This window comes from Rana temporaria, chromosome 5 (genome assembly GCF_905171775.1).
Source record: "Rana temporaria chromosome 5, aRanTem1.1, whole genome shotgun sequence".
NCBI lineage: Eukaryota > Metazoa > Chordata > Amphibia > Anura > Ranidae > Rana > Rana temporaria.
Window position 1 is genome coordinate 240423145 of NC_053493.1, and position 16873 is coordinate 240440017.

The 16873-nt window shown below is 43.7% G+C and overlaps 1 protein-coding gene across 1 annotated transcript in view; it reads right to left on the reverse strand.

The window, feature by feature from the left end:
- Nucleotides 1-259: 259 nt before the first annotated feature.
- The window catches only part of DUSP22 (dual specificity phosphatase 22), a 146684-nt gene continuing 130070 nt past the window's right edge, over nt 260-16873 (reverse strand). Inside the window, exon 7 of the mRNA XM_040353636.1 lies at nt 260-1706. Within this exon, the coding sequence (XP_040209570.1) occupies nt 1518-1706 (189 nt within the window). The 3' untranslated portion in view covers nt 260-1517. The remainder of the gene's footprint in view (nt 1707-16873) is intronic.

A 16873-nucleotide genomic window follows, 5' to 3' on the forward strand; every position in this document is an offset into this window, starting at 1 on the left:
CTGCACCAGATTTTGTACTCTACGTTTTTTGTAAATCAACCCCATTGCTGCTGCGAAGAATGAAGAAAGGATTCAAATGGCATGTAATTAAAAACAAAATGATACAAAGTGCTTCAACAAGTGAAATGTCATTCAGTTAGTAATTACTTCTTCTTTAAAGGTTCAGTCCACCCAAACATATTGCAGTTTTAGGTTCAGTTTTGGTTATAGACAAAAAAACATGATGGAGATAAAGTGAAATGTCAGAAAAGTCCACACATTGACATAATACAGTTTTTATTTTTTATTTGGATCCACCTTTCCTATATGAAAAAAAAAATCACACAATAACAGTCCACGTGTATAACAGTGGGAATGTAAAAACATTTTAGCATGGCTTGTATTTATTTAGAATCAATTATCCAGAGGAATATATGTATTCTTTCAGTTTAATAACCACATAGCACATGAAGAAAAGGTACTCTTGATGCCCAGTTCAAGTTTTTACACAAAGCCTTCAGTATTGTCTGATCAAACTGCCATACATATGACCTAACAATGAAATAACCCAAGGTGGCATGTGACTGATCAGAGTACAGCAACTTTCCTAAACTTCATCATTAAGTCTGGAAATGTGGCTGTCACCTTTAGTATTCTTCATAATATAGTGCAAAGTCCTAACTAGCATGTGATATTTCCCTGCCATTTTTATGCATAAATTCTTAGTAACCACAAAAGTAATACACAAAATTGTCTCCGATTATGGCGCTATCCCACAGTTCTATGTGCTCTACAATTCAAAGCATGGTGGGCTACGTTTACTTAGATATATTTTTAAACTAGTTCTTGCTTATTATATAAAGTGCATGATCTCAATACAATAACTCCTTACAGATATTGTGTGGCCAATTTTTCTTTCGCTACAAGAATGGGTTAGCTTTTGAAAGCTGCCAATAGGAAAAAGAACACTTGACGTCTACATTACCTGAGTCTATTGTGGCACCATACGTTTACACTTCAGATTGGTCTTGCAGGAGAACAGTAAAATCACTACTATTGACACTGTACTACCTGAGAAATTTCCACTCAACATATTTGTCATTGTTAAGGATGCAATTGGGAAGTGGGTCAGCTTGGTAAACATAGAAACAAATGGCATATTGAGGTAGAAAACGTTAAAATATGTTAAAAACAGAAGCACAGTAAAAGCCATAAAACAGTGCTTACTAATATCAAAGCTTTCAGGGAGACCCGCGTTAAGGAGATATGGAATAAAGTGCCAAGAATACACAACAGTAGTGGAATTCACCCTCTTCATGTGACAGACTAGATTAAATCCTGACTCAAATTGCAATTCAGCAAAATGATGCTCATCTTTGCAGGGATATAATACACATTCATTTGTGTTCTTAAGACCTCTTAACTCATATCAAACCAATTCTGTATCAACAATTGTCAGTCACCAATGTGGTGTCTGCTTATATACTTTAGTGGTGACAAGTAATTTAGACAGTAAACACACGTGCTACAGTAAAAATTTATGTTTCTGTTGTGTAATTGCTGTAAGCCATGGAAGAGAGAGAGGTTAAATGACTGCTCCATTGTCTGCTCGAGCTTGCAGTGCTGGACTCTTCTTCCCTCTGCTTATGTTTGGCTACAAGTTGCTTGGCTTCCTCCTCATCCAGGAAAGGACTTTCTCCATAGGTCTCCTTCAACCATACTCGGTGCTAGAAGATTAAGATCAGTGAAATAATATTTAATCAGCAGATAAACTAAGGAATGTATGAAAATATGTACTTGATTCACCTGCAGTGAATGTTTGATGAATACACCACATTCACTGCTTTATAAATATGCCCCATTGACTTGTTTTTTAAAACAAGACATCATGAATCCTAAATAATGGTTATTAGATTTGACCAGCTGCTCAAAGGCCGATATAAACATTTGGTGTTATTACATGGGCAGTACATTTACTCAGAGGGATCAACAAATTTATGTAAGTGGATTTAAAAAGGTACCAATGACCCCCATCTCCATCTGAGGAGTGGATGTAGAGTTACAAGTATCTGGGGGTGCACATAGATAATAAGCTGGACTAGAGCAAGAACACCGAGGTGCCCTATAGCAGTGGTTCTCAGTCCTCAAGTACTCACAACAGGCCATGTGTGCAGGTTTCCCTTCATCTTGCACAGGTGCTTTAACCACCTCAATACCGGGCACTTTCACCCCTTTCCTGCCCAAGCCATTTTTCAGCTTTCAGCGCTGGCACATTTTGAATGACAATTGCGTGGTCATGCAACACTGTACCCATATGAAATTGTTATTATTTTTCCCCACAAATAGAGCTTTTTGGTGGTACTTGATCACCTCTGCGGTTTTTACTTTTTGCGCTATAAACAAAAATAAAGCGTCAATTTTGAAAAAAAAAGTTTTTTACTTTTTGCTATAATAAATATCCCCCCAAAAAATATAAAAAAAATGTCCGCAGTTTAGGCCGATGTGTATTAGTCTACATATTTTGGGCAAAAAAAATTAATCGCAATAAGCGTATATTGATTGGTTTGTGCAAAAGTTATAGTGTCTACAAAATAGGGGATAGATTTATAGCATTTTTATTTTTTATTACTAGCGCTTTAAAAATGCATTGATTACTGTGTAAATGTGACTGGCAGGAAAGAGGTTAACATTAGGGGGCGATCAAGGGGTTGTGTTCCCTAGGGAGTGATTCTTACTGTGGGGGGAGGGGACTGACTGGGGGAGGTGACCGATCGGTGTTCCTAGGTACAAGGGAGACAACATCAGTCTCCCCTCTCTGACAGGACGTGGATCTGTGTGTTTACACACAGATCCATGGTCCTGCTCAGTTACTGGGCAAGTTACTCAGTTACTGGTTACTGGGCAATCGGGGATGTCCGCCGGGCACAAGCATCGGGTCCTTAGTGATGCGGCAGGCGCACGCCCCCTAGTGGCCTGGGAAGGAGGAGAAGACGTCATATGACGTCTTCCCAGAACGAAAGCCTTATCGTCCCGCCAGGAAGGCGGTAGGCAAGTAGTTAAATTAGAGTCAAAAGGACTGAGGTTGAGAACTACTGCTCTATAGGAAAGGCCAAAACTGCCTCTATTTTAGGAGGAGACTGTGGGCTTTTAACATCTGCCAGATGATGCCGAAGATGTTTTATGAATCTGTGGTGGCCAGCGCTCTCCTGTATGTAGTGGCATGCTGCTGAAGCAGGCTTAGGGTGTCCGACACCAAAAGACTCAACAAACTGAATCGCAAGGCCAGCGAGGTTGTTGGATTCTTTAAGAACAGTTTTAGAGAGGAGAATGTTGTCCAAGGTACGTTCAATCTTGGACAACTCCTCCCACCCACTCCACAATACACTGGTCAGTCTGCAGTACCATCACTGACAGATTGTTAAAACCATGATGCACCACAGAGCAACACGAAGTCATTTTTGCCTGTGGCTATCAAGTTATACAATTCTCTGTGAGGGCTGGAGGTGAACATTTAAATATGGATTATGATCAGGATTTATATGTATTTTTTTTTTATAGAATGTTGGTATTATGTTAATTATTATTTGGGGTAATGCTAGAGAAAGTGGTGTATTATTTGCATTTTGGTAGTTTGATTTTCTGTTATTTATTCTATGTTGTATTTTCATTGTATGGATGGTTTATTAGAGTATAGTTTTATAGGTGCGAATTGCTGTTATTGGTAATTTTGTTGAGTCATTGTGTCTTGTTCTGTTCATTGTTGTGATCATGTGTTTTTCGAAACAGAACAGCTGAAAGGAAATCATTAGTACCCAATCTAGCAAGTGGTTGAGGAGAGCCAGAAACCAATACAATGTTTCTAATTTAGACATTTTGGCTGAGAGTAGCACAAACAGCATCCTACATCATAGGGATCAGGCCACTTGTTCTATCACAGGGAGTACTCCCAAACTTTACCACAATTGAAGGGCCTGCAACACATAAGATATGTCCAATAGAGTCCAAATCAGGAAGCCAACTAACAATGGGATCAGCCGTTTCCTGGTGTCCCGTTGATGCCCTACACACCCCAGATAGGGGGAACACTCCCCGACTGTTAACGAGTCCAATGAAAAAAAGGGTGTAGACCTTTTTGATGACAGTTTAAACAAATAAGCCACCAAAGCAGGCCAGTGAGTCCTTATCTGGTTATGCTTGCAAGTGTTAGGCCCCTCCAGAACATTTCTAACTCATAGGGTACAAAAAGCTGACAAATTCAAGGAAGGCTGTCTGAAAAAAATGGGGATGCCTGAAAATGGCACCAAAGTGGACACAAGATCTAGTGCTCCACGAAGGAGCAGGTGCCTTTCAAAGGACATTGAGAGGCCAGGTTCTTGTTACGGAAGGGAACAGTCATAACTGTGTTCCGGCAACCTTGTAGGCCAGATAATTCCTCTGGAGGGATGATGAGGGGCACCAGGCACGATAAGACATTCAATAGGATATCGTTTTTTTCTGAGAAAGGGAGTGCGAGTCCAAATGGGTTACAACTCTGGAAGCCCACTCGGACAAAGGGTCCCAGGGTGAGGGGAACCCCAAATGCAAAAAACAAAGTAGTTGCACTGTTTTTTGCAGTAGCACAAGAAAGACATTGGGAGGCAACAGAAGGAAGTGCTAGACAAAGCCTGTGGGCTAATAAAGGCATTGTGAGCACTCAAATTGTAGGCAAACTCCTCAAAGATCCATCTGGATTTACAAACAGACCCCTTCTCCATTCCTACTTGTAGAATTGGGTTCACAATTTCGTTATGAAGGCTCTTCGGAAGGTTTAGCAGACTTCTAATTTTGAGCCCTACAGGCTGAATAGAAGATAGGCTCTGAAGGCTTACAAGTACCTTCTGCTCCTCTGATCCCTCCACAAACCTCCTATGTTTAGGAGAAAGAGCACTTAAAATTATTGTGTCTGCACCAACCCACCACGTTTCCAATATCCTGCCTCGTCACCACCTTTTATTTTCCCAACTAACGTGGTGCCATCAGCAGATTTTTGAACAGTTTAACCTTGAAGATGAAGACACAATCATAAGGACTGTATAACGTAAACAAAACGGGTATTACAGTAAAGTAAACAAAAAAGGGTCTTAGCACTGTGACACCCCTGTACTAAGGGACAGTGTTGATGAGTTGCAACTGCCAACCTTTACCCTCTGCTGTCTATCAGCCAAGAAATCCACAATTCAGTTACAAAGGGTTGGGCAAGGCCCCTGAAAATTCAACTTCGCAAGAAGTTTCATTTGCAAGATTGTATTACATGCTTATCTAAAATCAATAAAAAGCATACATGGGTCAGTACAGAATGTAAGGCTAATGCAATAGCATCTTCTGTTGATCGATTAGCACTAAAAAGGAAAATTGGTAGCTATCCAGCCCTGTTGGAATACAGTTTTTAGCGTGGTTTAAAATTAACTTCTCAAAACATTTTGTTACATTTTGGGAAAGAGCCACAGGACGATAGTCATTATGACAAGGACAAAAAGATTTCATAGGAACTCGGATTTCAAAATTACTTATGTTTTCAGGCAAAAATACACTACCTCCTGATGCAAGACTAGCTTCTATGCATGTGCGGTTAATGCATTTTTAAGGCTCGTTTTTTGTCACGTTCTGTGTTTTTTAATGCGTTTTTTTTAATATGTTTTGCACTTTTGGGATGTCTTAATGTTGCGTCTGTTGTCGTGCAAAAAAAAAAACCACACCCTGCACATGTGTTTTTTTGTACATTTTTGATGCGATTCCATTGAAGTCTATGGAGCTAAAAAATGACAGCGCTTTGTGCAAAAAAAATGCACCAGTGGAAACTGCACAGATGTGAATGTGATCCCTAGGAACTAATGTTAAATGGACTGTATTCTCCCAATCACAAATTTTCGTGGATGCCATTTTTTGGCTTCACACCAAGCAATACAAGTCTTCCAGACAGCTTTTCGAGCATTCAATAGAGTAGACACTACCGATCCCGAGGTCCTTCAGCACCCTGGCTTTAATAGCCATGCCGTCAAATTTAGAGACTGTAAATTGGAGTGGAATATAAGACCTTGAGACAGTAGATCGGAGAGACACTAGGGATACGTCCAAGTTCATCAGGAACTGCTGATGACCTAGGTATGGCTTTAGCTGCAGTGTTGGTCCCACTCCTCTTTTTGGAAAACATTAGTAGCCACAAACAAAGCGTACTTGGGTGTATAAAAACTGAATTTTTTAAAAGGGAGACCCTCACCAAACCCCTAAGCAACAATCCTGCTAAGCACCATTAGTCTGCCAAGCAACACCTGCTGATTCACGTGACACGGGTAAGAAGAAATGAACCACTGCAAGTGTTTGTTCAGAGCCTGCTCTGCCTTCTGGAAGCACTGCATGCTTGGCTTACCCAGCTTGAATGAGCCGAGTGTGTGCCGGAACGTTCTATGTGTGAGTGCACACCTACCCACGCATGTGTGCGGTCATGTCGATTGGGCGCAACTATATTTGAATACGACACAAATCATTGTGTGCCCGAAAAAAGACCTTGTGCAGACCTGTATAGAACCCTGCAGGAAATGCCTTTAGTGCTGTAGTGTCCAGGATTTCCACTCTGCAGGGTCCAGTGTCTGGAGGCCACTTACAGGCAAAACCTTGCAGGATCAAGAGTCTTCTTTGCAAGGTTTGGGTACCATTTATCTAAGCATATAGCCTGTGTCAAATAGATCCGATCGGCCAATCCCTTGATTAATTTTTGGAACCGTTTGTAGGACTATAGACCTGGAGCTCACATAGCTCAAACAAACCGTGCCATCCACCTTGTAGACATTGGAAAAAAACTGATGTGCTCCCTGTGTGGGAGGGGTTATATTAGGAGAGGTCACTTCCTGTCTAAACATCTTTGATCTACCAGTGTCCATTCACCTGATGAAGTATAATCCATCAGATAATGAATATTAGCCTGACTGTGTCCCATGATGTATGAAAAAGAAACAAAGAGTTCAGGGGGGGAAGGGTTGGTCACCAATCATTCCTATCCATACTATTGTTAACCTGTTAATGTTGAACAAGAAAAATTGGGTCGTGGGACTTTAAATGGGGCATGGACGGGTTAGTAATATTGTTAAGGATATCACCAGTAAAAGATCTATCACAGTCCCATCAAGGGAGATCTCTGTGGTCAAAAGAAATTGCTTAATGAACAATCCGAACAAGAATTTGAAGGAGTCAAATGTAAACTTGATAATGTAATATGTATCATAATATATAATACAGAGATCATGCATACAAAGGCATAATACATGTAGTCATAATAACATTGATGTAGAAAGAATATATACAAAATCCAGGACATGACCATTAAAAGCAATCACAATAAATTGACATATAGATACAATAGACATGATTATCCTATAAAATTGGTAAATGAAAACAATAATGATGATAAAACACATAGTTGGGCAAGCTTGATCTTGGCATCCCTGAGCATAGACTCGACGCGCGTTTCTTGGAGTTTAAAGCCAGTCATCAGGAGTGGGGTGCATAGCAATAAGCTAGAGAGAGGGGGGGAAGGGATAAACATGCAGGTGAGTAGGTGCAATCTAGGTCATTTATATCATGGTAGCAGCATAAGCAAGTTTGGTTGTATGGTATATTACCTTTATGTTGGGCCAAAAGTGGAATAACCCTTGCGTTCCAAACTAAGGATGGTCCTGGAATAAAATGTCTCCCCCGGGGTTGAAGCGGGGACATTTCCCCCTTGGTCCAAGGACAGACCAGCAATTGAGGAGAGCCGAGGACAGAGAGACGTGGGACATCAGTCAGATGAGGCAAAAGCAGCCACAGCACAATGCCAAAGGGTGAGGCGGGCGCACATGGGGCACACATTTGAGTACTGGTAAAGGAAAGAAAGTGAATGAATAAGGTTGTCAATCACTATGGGGTAAATGGGGTATGGGTCCTATGTAGGAAAATTCAATTACCAGTGAGTGTGGATACATGGAGCCTCTCACCCCCACCTTTCCTTGATGGGGGTGGGGCGGACTTTTGGTGTATCAGCGTCATGCTAGCATGCTGCATTTATGGCGTCCTAGGACGCCATTGATTGCTGCATGGCTTTTCCATCCCGCATGGCTGACTGGATGGGTGGACGCCCACCGAGGTCTTTGCACCTCAGGTGGTCGCTCTTTCCCATCCCATTGTCTGGCCCAATGCGATGATGCATGACGTTAGTGGGGACACGCCCCCAGGATGTGGGTATGTAGTTTGGATGGCCCCGGCAATCTCACTTCACACATTCCCATCTGATGAGAGGCTCCATGTATCCACACTCACTGGTAATTGAATTTTCCTACATAGGACCCATACCCCATTTACCCCATAGTGATTGACAACCTTATTCATTCACTTTCTTTCCTTTACCAGTACTCAAATGTGTGCCCCATGTGCGCCCGCCTCACCCTTTGGCATTGTGCTGTGGCTGCTTTTGCCTCATCTGACTGATGTCCCACGTCTCTCTGTCCTCGGCTCTCCTCAATTGCTGGTCTGTCCTTGGACCAAGGGGGAAATGTCCCCGCTTCAACCCCGGGGGAGACATTTTATTCCAGGACCATCATCCCACTCCTTAGTTTGGAACGCAAGGGTTATTCCACTTTTGGCCCAACATAAAGGTAATATACCATACAACCAAACTTGCTTATGCTGCTACCATGATATAAATGACCTAGATTGCACCTACTCACCTGCATGTTTATCCCTCCCCCCCCTCTCTCTAGCTTTTTGCTATGCACCCCACTCCTGATGACTGGCTTTAAACGCCAAGAAACGCGCGTCGAGTCTATGCTCAGGGATGCCAAGATCAAGCTTGCCCAACTATGTGTTTTATCATCAATATTGTTTTCATTTACCAATTTTATAGGATAATCATGTCTATTGTATCTATATGTCAATTTATTGTGATTGCTTTTAATGGTCATGTCCTGGATTTTGTATATATTCTTTCTACATCAATGTTATTATGACTACATGTATTATGCCTTTGTATGCATGATCTCTGTATTATATATTATGATACATATTACATTATCAAGTTTACATTTGACTCCTTCAAATTCTTGTTCGGATTGTTCATTAAGCAATTTCTTTTGACCACAGAGATCTCCCTTGATGGGACTGCGATAGATCTTTTACTGGTGATATCCTTAACAATATTACTAACCCGTCCATGCCCCATTTAAAGTCCCACGACCCAATTTTTCTTGTTCTATATGATTACAGGGATGGGGGCACGGTCAAGGGGGTTTTGGATTCCAAACAGATCACTCCCTTTCTTCACAACCTGTTAATGTTGTTTTACATTTAACATATTATATTGTACATATCCACCTCCATCACTAGGGGGAGGCATAACACGCATGATTCATGGTATTTTATTTCATTTTCTGGAGCCCACATTTCCACTCGAGCAGATGTCTTACTGCACCGTTAACTATAATAAAAATTAGTGGCGTAACTAAAACCTTCAGAGCCCAGATGCAAGAAACCATGAAGGGCCACCCTAACAGGGCCCTTTCCCCTGAGCCCGGTTGGCGAAGAACAGAAAAATATATACATAAAACACATTTTTCCAGAAAAAAAACCCAGAATAATTGGCTTGTGTGTATGTATTCACCCCCTTTGTTATGTAGCCCATAAAAAGCTCTGGTGCAACCAATTACCTTCAGAAATCACATAATTAGTGAATAGATGTCCACCTGTATGCAATCTAAGAGTCACATGATCTGTCATTACATATACACACCTTTTTGAAAGGCCCCAGAGGCTCCAACACCCAAGCAAGAGGCACCACTAACCAAACACCGCCATGAAGACCAAAAAACTCTCCAAACAAGTAAAGGACAATGTTGTTGAGAAGTACAAGTCAGGGTTAGGTTATAAAAAAAATATTCAAATCTTTGATGATCCCTAAGAGCACCATCAAATCTATTATAACCAAATGAAAAGAACATGGAGTAGGCAAAGCTGCCAAGAGACGGCCGCACACCAAAACTCAAGGCCCGGGCAAGGAGGGCATCAGAGAGGCAGCACAGAGCCCTAAGTTAACCCTGTGGAGGAGCTGCAGATTTCCACAGCAGAGATTGGAGTATTTGTACATAGGACGACAATAAGCCGTTGGGCTATATGGCAGAGTGGCCAGAAGAAAGCCATTACTTTCAGCAAAAAATGGCACGTTCTGAGTTTGCGAAAAGGCATGTGGGAAACTCCCAAAATGTAAGGAGGAAGGTGCTCTGGTCTGAGGAGACTAAAATATAACTTTTTGTCCATCAAAGAAAATGCCATGTCTGGCACAAACCCAACACATCACATCACCCAAAGAACACCCCACAGTGAAACAAGGTGGTAGCAGCATCATGCTGTGGGGGTGTTTTTCGGCAGTCGGGACTGGGAAACTGGTCAGAGTTGAAGGAAAGATGGATGGTTGCCAAATACAGGGATATTCTTGAGTAAAACCTGTACCACTCTGTGTGTGTGTAATTTGAGGCTAGGAAGTAGGTTCACCTTCCAGCAGGAAAATGACCCCAAACACACTGCTAAAGCAACACTTGAGTGATTTAAGAGGAAACATGTAAATGTGTTGGAATGGCCTAGTCAAAGCCCAGAACTCAATCCAATAGAAAATCTGTGGTCACCCCCATCAAATCATTGTCTGCAGCTAATACCTTTTGTACCTGCAAATAGATTATCATTGAAGGACAGCGCTGTGGGTGGAGTAAAACATTGTTAATATATTGGCATTTGGTGAACAGAAGCAGTCCAGGCAGAAAATGTATGATTTAAAGTGATAGTGCTGTGGAATACATACTATGGGCCTTAAGAGTTACTCGCCAATAGTTGCCCCACCCAACCGCTAGCCTGCCCTGCCCATAATTTTGGCCATAAACACGCCCTCGTACATTTTCTCAGGAAATGACACTGTGTCAAAGGTTCAACTTTAACAATATCAACATAAAGCATATTTCATTGAACTGAATGCAATAAATAAAATAAGGACAACATATGATTTACTATTATAGGCACTGTTTGGGTAGTATAGGGTTGTATAGTGGCAAGTTTGGGAAGTGTAGGGTTGTATAGTGGCAGGTTTGGGAAGTATAGAGCAGTATAGTGGCAGGTTTGGGTAGTATAGTGGCATGTTTTTGTAGTATAGCGCGGTAAAGTGGCAGGTTTGGGTAGTATAGTGGCAGGTTTGGGTAGTATAGCATGGTATAGCGGCAGGTTTGGGTAGTATAGCATGGTATAGCAGCAGGTTTGGGTAGTATAGAGCGGTATAACGGCAGGTTTGGGTAGTATAGGGCGGTATAGCGGCAGGTTTGGGTAGTATAGGGCGGTATAGCGGCAGGTTTGGGTAGTATAGGGCAGTATAGTGGCAGGTTTGGGTAGTATAGCGCGGTATAGTGGCAGGTTTGGGTAGTATAGCGCGGTATAGTGGCAGGTTTGGGAAGTATAGTGTGGTATAGTGGCAAGTTTGGGTAGTATAACGCAGTATAGTGGCAGGTTTGGGTAGTATAGAGGCAGGTTTGGGTAGTATAGGGCAGTAGAATAAATTATGCATGTCAGTTTGTGAATTAAGCAAAATAGCACTTTGCACATAGCACTTTTGTAGGGCATGGGAACACATTTGTGAATATTTTGAGCACAATTATATTGGATGTATTTTATGACGGATGTTATTTGTGCATACAATTTTTATTTGTCATCACTTTAATTAGCATTAAGTTGTGGCACTAATTGGCACTTTATGCATGTGATCTTCTCTAGGCAATTAATAGAGTGTGGATATATGGATAGGTAGAGAAACTAATAGCTCACATGCTGCACTATAATTGAGCACAGAGTTGCACTAATTTGAGTTGGTGGTATCATTATATTATTTCTTATGTGGCTTTCTACATAGTCTTGCGTGTGTATATATGTGTAAAAAACACAAAGGCATATTTTTTAGCACAGCACTTTTTTTCTGTTACTTTTATTGTGATAGCACAGCCTTATGGGATGTGATCAGTGCTAGCAGATGATTATATTAGAACTGACAATTTGTGTATGGTAGCTCTCAAGATCACCAGTGTTTAGATCTATATGGTGCTCAACAGCACAAGGGCCGCATGTTGGGCACCAGGGCTGTAAATTATATTTAAAATCATTAATCTAACAAAGTAATGATCAATTGCAAATATGTTTTAGCATGTTTCTGAAGGATTAAAAAAAAAAAAAAAAAAAAGTAAGACGTTTTATATTAAAATGAAGCGTTTCAGACACAATAAAGGACTGCAGAGACATTTTATGTATGCCTTCCAGAACAATTCAGGTGTTTTCCACTTCTAGGTCCCATGTGTATATGCTCTAATTACAGTGCGTTTGCTGCTGCAGCATGTAGCGGTTTTCAGGTCCCCTAGTTTTAAAGCAGGTTCTCCTTCCCTGAAGCTCTGAGGTTACTGTAGCTCAGCCACCACTGCAGACAGCAGGACCTGGAAGTTCTAACTTACAAGCTTCTAAAATCTATCGGGCACAATAAACAATAGTACATGCACTATACAAGAAAAGAGATTTTATTACTTTCAAATATGTGAAGTTATAAGGACTCTCGTGCCATTTTGTTGACAGCAATGATGCTTTGAAGTCCCTGAAATTGTTTATTAAAGCTGAACTCCATTCAAATATAAAAAAGGCACAAATTAACGCAGCCTTTTAATAAATGTATTTTAACCACTTAAGACCCGGACCATTATGCAGGAAAAAGACCTGGCCCCTTTTTGCAATTCGGCACTGCGTCGCTTTAACTGACAATTGCGCGGTCATGCGACGTGGCTCCCAAACAAAAATGGGCGTCCTTTTTTTACCACAAATAGTGCTTTCTTTTAATGGTATTTGATCAGCTCTGCGGTTTTTATTTTTTGCGCTATTAACAAAAATATAGCGACAATTTAAAAAAAAAAATGCAATATTTTTTACTTTTTGCTATAGTAAATATCCCCCAAAAATATATTATTATATATATATATATATATATATATATTATATTAGTGGCTGGACTTGTGACGTCACTGATCGTCGTTCCCTATGACAGGAAATAGACGATCAGTGACAAGCCACAGAGAAGAACGGGAAAGGTTTGTTTACATTCACCTCTCCCCGTTCTTCAGCTCCTGTGACCCGATCGCGGGACACCGGCGGCGATCGAGTCCGGTCACGGAGCTTCGGACCAGGTCGTGAGCACAACCCACGGCTGGGCACTTAAAGGGCAATGTACCTGTACGTGCTTGTGCCCAGCCATGCTATTCTGCCGACGTATATCGGCGTTAGGCGGTCCTCAAGTGGTTAAATGCTTATAGTAATCAAATTTAGCTTGATATCATCCTTTTGCAATCTCCTGTAAATATGTAAATGTATTTTATTGGGATTTTATGTGATAGACCATAATTGTGACGTGGAAGGAAAGTAACAGGTTTTTAAAAAAAAAAATTTCAAGTAAATATGTGAAAAGTGTGGCGTGCAAAGTCAATACTTTGTAGAACCACCTTTCACTGCAATTACAGTTGCAAGTCTTTTTGGGTATGTCTCTACCAGCTTTGCAAATCCGGAGAGTGACATTTTTGCCCATTCTATTTGCAAAATAGCTCAAGCTCTGTGAGATTGGATGGAGAGCGTCTAAACAGCAATTTTTAAGTCTTGCCACAGATTCTCCATTGGATTTAGGTCTGGACTTTGACTGGGCCATTCTAACACATGACTATGCTTTGATATAAATAGTTCCATTGTAGCTCTGGCTGAATGTTTAGGTCCATTGTCCTGCTGGAAGGTGAACCTCCTCCCCAGTCTCAAGTCTTTTGCAGACTAACAGGTTTTCTTCTAAGATTTTCCTGTATTTGGCTTCATCCATCTTCCCATCAACTCTGACCAGCTTACCTGTCCCTGCTGAAGAAAATCATCCCCACAACATGATGCTGCCACCACCATGTTTCAAGGTGGGAACGGTGTGTTTAGGGTCATGTGCAGTGGTAGTTTTTCACCATACATACAGTAGGTATTTGTGATAGTGTTTTTAGCACGACAGCATCGCGCTGATTCTCAGCGACATGGTGCCGAGATCTCACCGACATCTCACACTCACTGGAATAGTGACAGCACATCCCAGCAAGCGCGTCATAGAAGCGCCGGGAGATCCGACTTGGATTCCCGCCAATTCTACACGTGTGCGGCGTTTGTTATGAATCCTGAGGGGGAAGTCCCCGCCGGATTTTAAATAAAAATTCGGCATGGGTTCCCCCCTCAGGAGCATACCAGGCCCTTAGGTCTGTTATGGATTGCAAGGAGAGCCCCCCTACGCCGAAAAAACGGCGTAGGGGGTCCCCTACAATCCATACCAGACCCGTATCCAAAGCACGCTACCCGGCCGGCCAGGAAGGGAGTGGGGACGAGCGAGCGCCCCCCCCCTCCTGAGCCGTACCAGGCTGCATGCCCTCAACATGGGGGGGTTGGGTGCTCTGGGGTAGGGGGGCGCACTGCAGCCCCCCCCCACCTCAGAGCACCCTGTCCCCATGTTGATGAGGACAGGGCCCCTTCCCGACAACCCTGGCCGTTGGTTGTCGGGGTATGTGGGCGGGAGGCTTATCGGAATCTGGGAGCCCCCTTTAATAAGGGGGCCCCCAGATACCGGCCCCCCACCCTAAGTGAATGGATATGGGGTACATCGTACCCCTACCCATTCACCTGGAGGAAAAATGTCAAAGTTAATAAACACACCACACAAGGGTTTTTAAAATAATTTATTTTTCTGCTCCGGAGGCCCCCCTGTCTTCTTTATTAGCTCCGTTTACCAGGGGGGGCTTCTTCTTTGACGTCTTCGGGTGGGTGGTGGCCGCCGTCTGGTTCTCTTCCACCGCCGGGGGGGGTCGCTTTTAAAAAAGCCCCCACCCCCCAGCGGGTTTCCTCCGGCGTCTTCGGCGGGGGGGGGCTTCCGCTATCCCGACGGGTCTTCTCCGCTATCCGGGGGGTCTTCTCAACTCTCCGGGGGTCTCCTTCTATGTTCGCCGCTCTCCACTGTTGACTCGGCGCACCCCGGTTCTTCCTCCAGCTGTCCGGTGCCTTCTCCTTCAGCGCTGAACATCTATCTTCTTCTTCCGTGCTGTGAAGTATTCTTCTTCTTCTTCCGGGCTGTGACGTCATCTTCTTCACTTCTCCAGATGTTGACACGCCGGCTCTTCTCGCTGAAATGACGGATGCGCGCCTTGCATCGGACCTATATAGGCCTCACAGTCCCATCATGCTCTGTACCTACCCATGTGATACCTACCCACGTGGGTAGGTATCACATGGGTAGGTACCAGAGCATGATGGGATTGTGAGGTCTATATAAATCCGATGCAAGCCGCGCACCCGTCATTGCAGCGAGAAGAGCCGGCGTGTCAACATCAGGAGAAGAGAAGAAGAGAAGACGTCACAGCACAGCGGCCTGAAGGGAGAAGTAGAAGACGTCACAGAACAGCGGAAGAAGAGGAGAAGACGTCACAGAACAGCGGAAGAAGGAGAAGGAGAAGGCACCGGACAGCGGGAGGAAGAACCGGGGTGCGCCGAGTCAAGAGCGGAGAGCGGCGAACATAGAAGGAGACCCCCGGAGCGGAGAAGACGTCACAGAAGAGCGGTGAAGACCCCGGAGAGCAGGAGAAGACCCCCGGAAATCGGAAGAAGAAGCTTCCCCTGGTAAAAGAGCTAAAGAAGACAGGGGGAGCCTCCGGAGCAGACTAATAAAATATTTTAATACCCTGTGTTTTTTATTTGTGTTTTTACCACTTTTCCTCCAGGTGAATGGGTAGGGGTACGATGTACCCCATATCCATTCACTTAGGGTGGGGGGCCGGTATCTGGGGGCCCCCTTATTAAAGGGGGCTCCCAGATTCCGATAAGCCTCCCGCCCGCATACCCCGACAACCAACGGCCAGGGTTGTCGGGAAGGGGCCCTGTCCTCATCAACATGGGGACAGGGTGCTCTGGGGTGGGGGGGCCCCGCAGTGCGCCCCCCTGCCCCAGAGCACCCAACCCCCCCATGTTGAGGGCATGCAGCCTGGTACGGCTCAGGAGGGGGGGGCCGCTCGCTCGTCCCCACTCCTTTCCTGACCGGCCGGGTAGCGTGCTTTGGATACGGGTCTGGTATGGATTGTAGGGGGACCCCCTACGCCGTTTTTTCGGCGTAGGGGGGGCTCTCCTTACAACCCATAACAGACCTAAGGGCCCGGTATGCTCCTGAGGGGGGAACCCATGCCGAATTTTTATTTAAAATCCGGCGGGGACTTCCCCCTCAGGATTCATAACAAACGCCGCACACGTGTAGAATTGGCGGGAATCCAAGTCGGATCTCCCGTCGCTTCTATGACGGCTCTGTCTCCATCGCGCCAAGCCAGCTCGGCGCTGGCTCCCGCGATGGGGCTCGTAGGTGCTCAATCTCGCCGAGAAAGGGAGCGAGATTGACACAATATCGGGTTCACCTACTGTAGCATTTTGCCGTCAGGCCAAAAAGTTAAATTTTGGTCTCAACTGACTGACTGCCCATACATCTACACTCCTCCACCTCTTGTTTATACCCTGCAGCAGGTATGTGTAAATCCCCTATGTTTCTGAAGATGCAGGGTTTAGGGCTGATCTGAAGTCTAAAGGTGTAGGGTTTGGGGGTCAATCCGGGACCTTAGGGTACATGCATTGGGGATGATCTGATCTGAGGTGTGAAGGTACATGCATGAGGGCTGAACAGATCATAAAGAACCCCCCAAAATGTTGCCGATGATGCAATGCGGTGAAAGGCACAATCCTATATATTTTCTATGACTCACTATTGCCTAATTTTTGG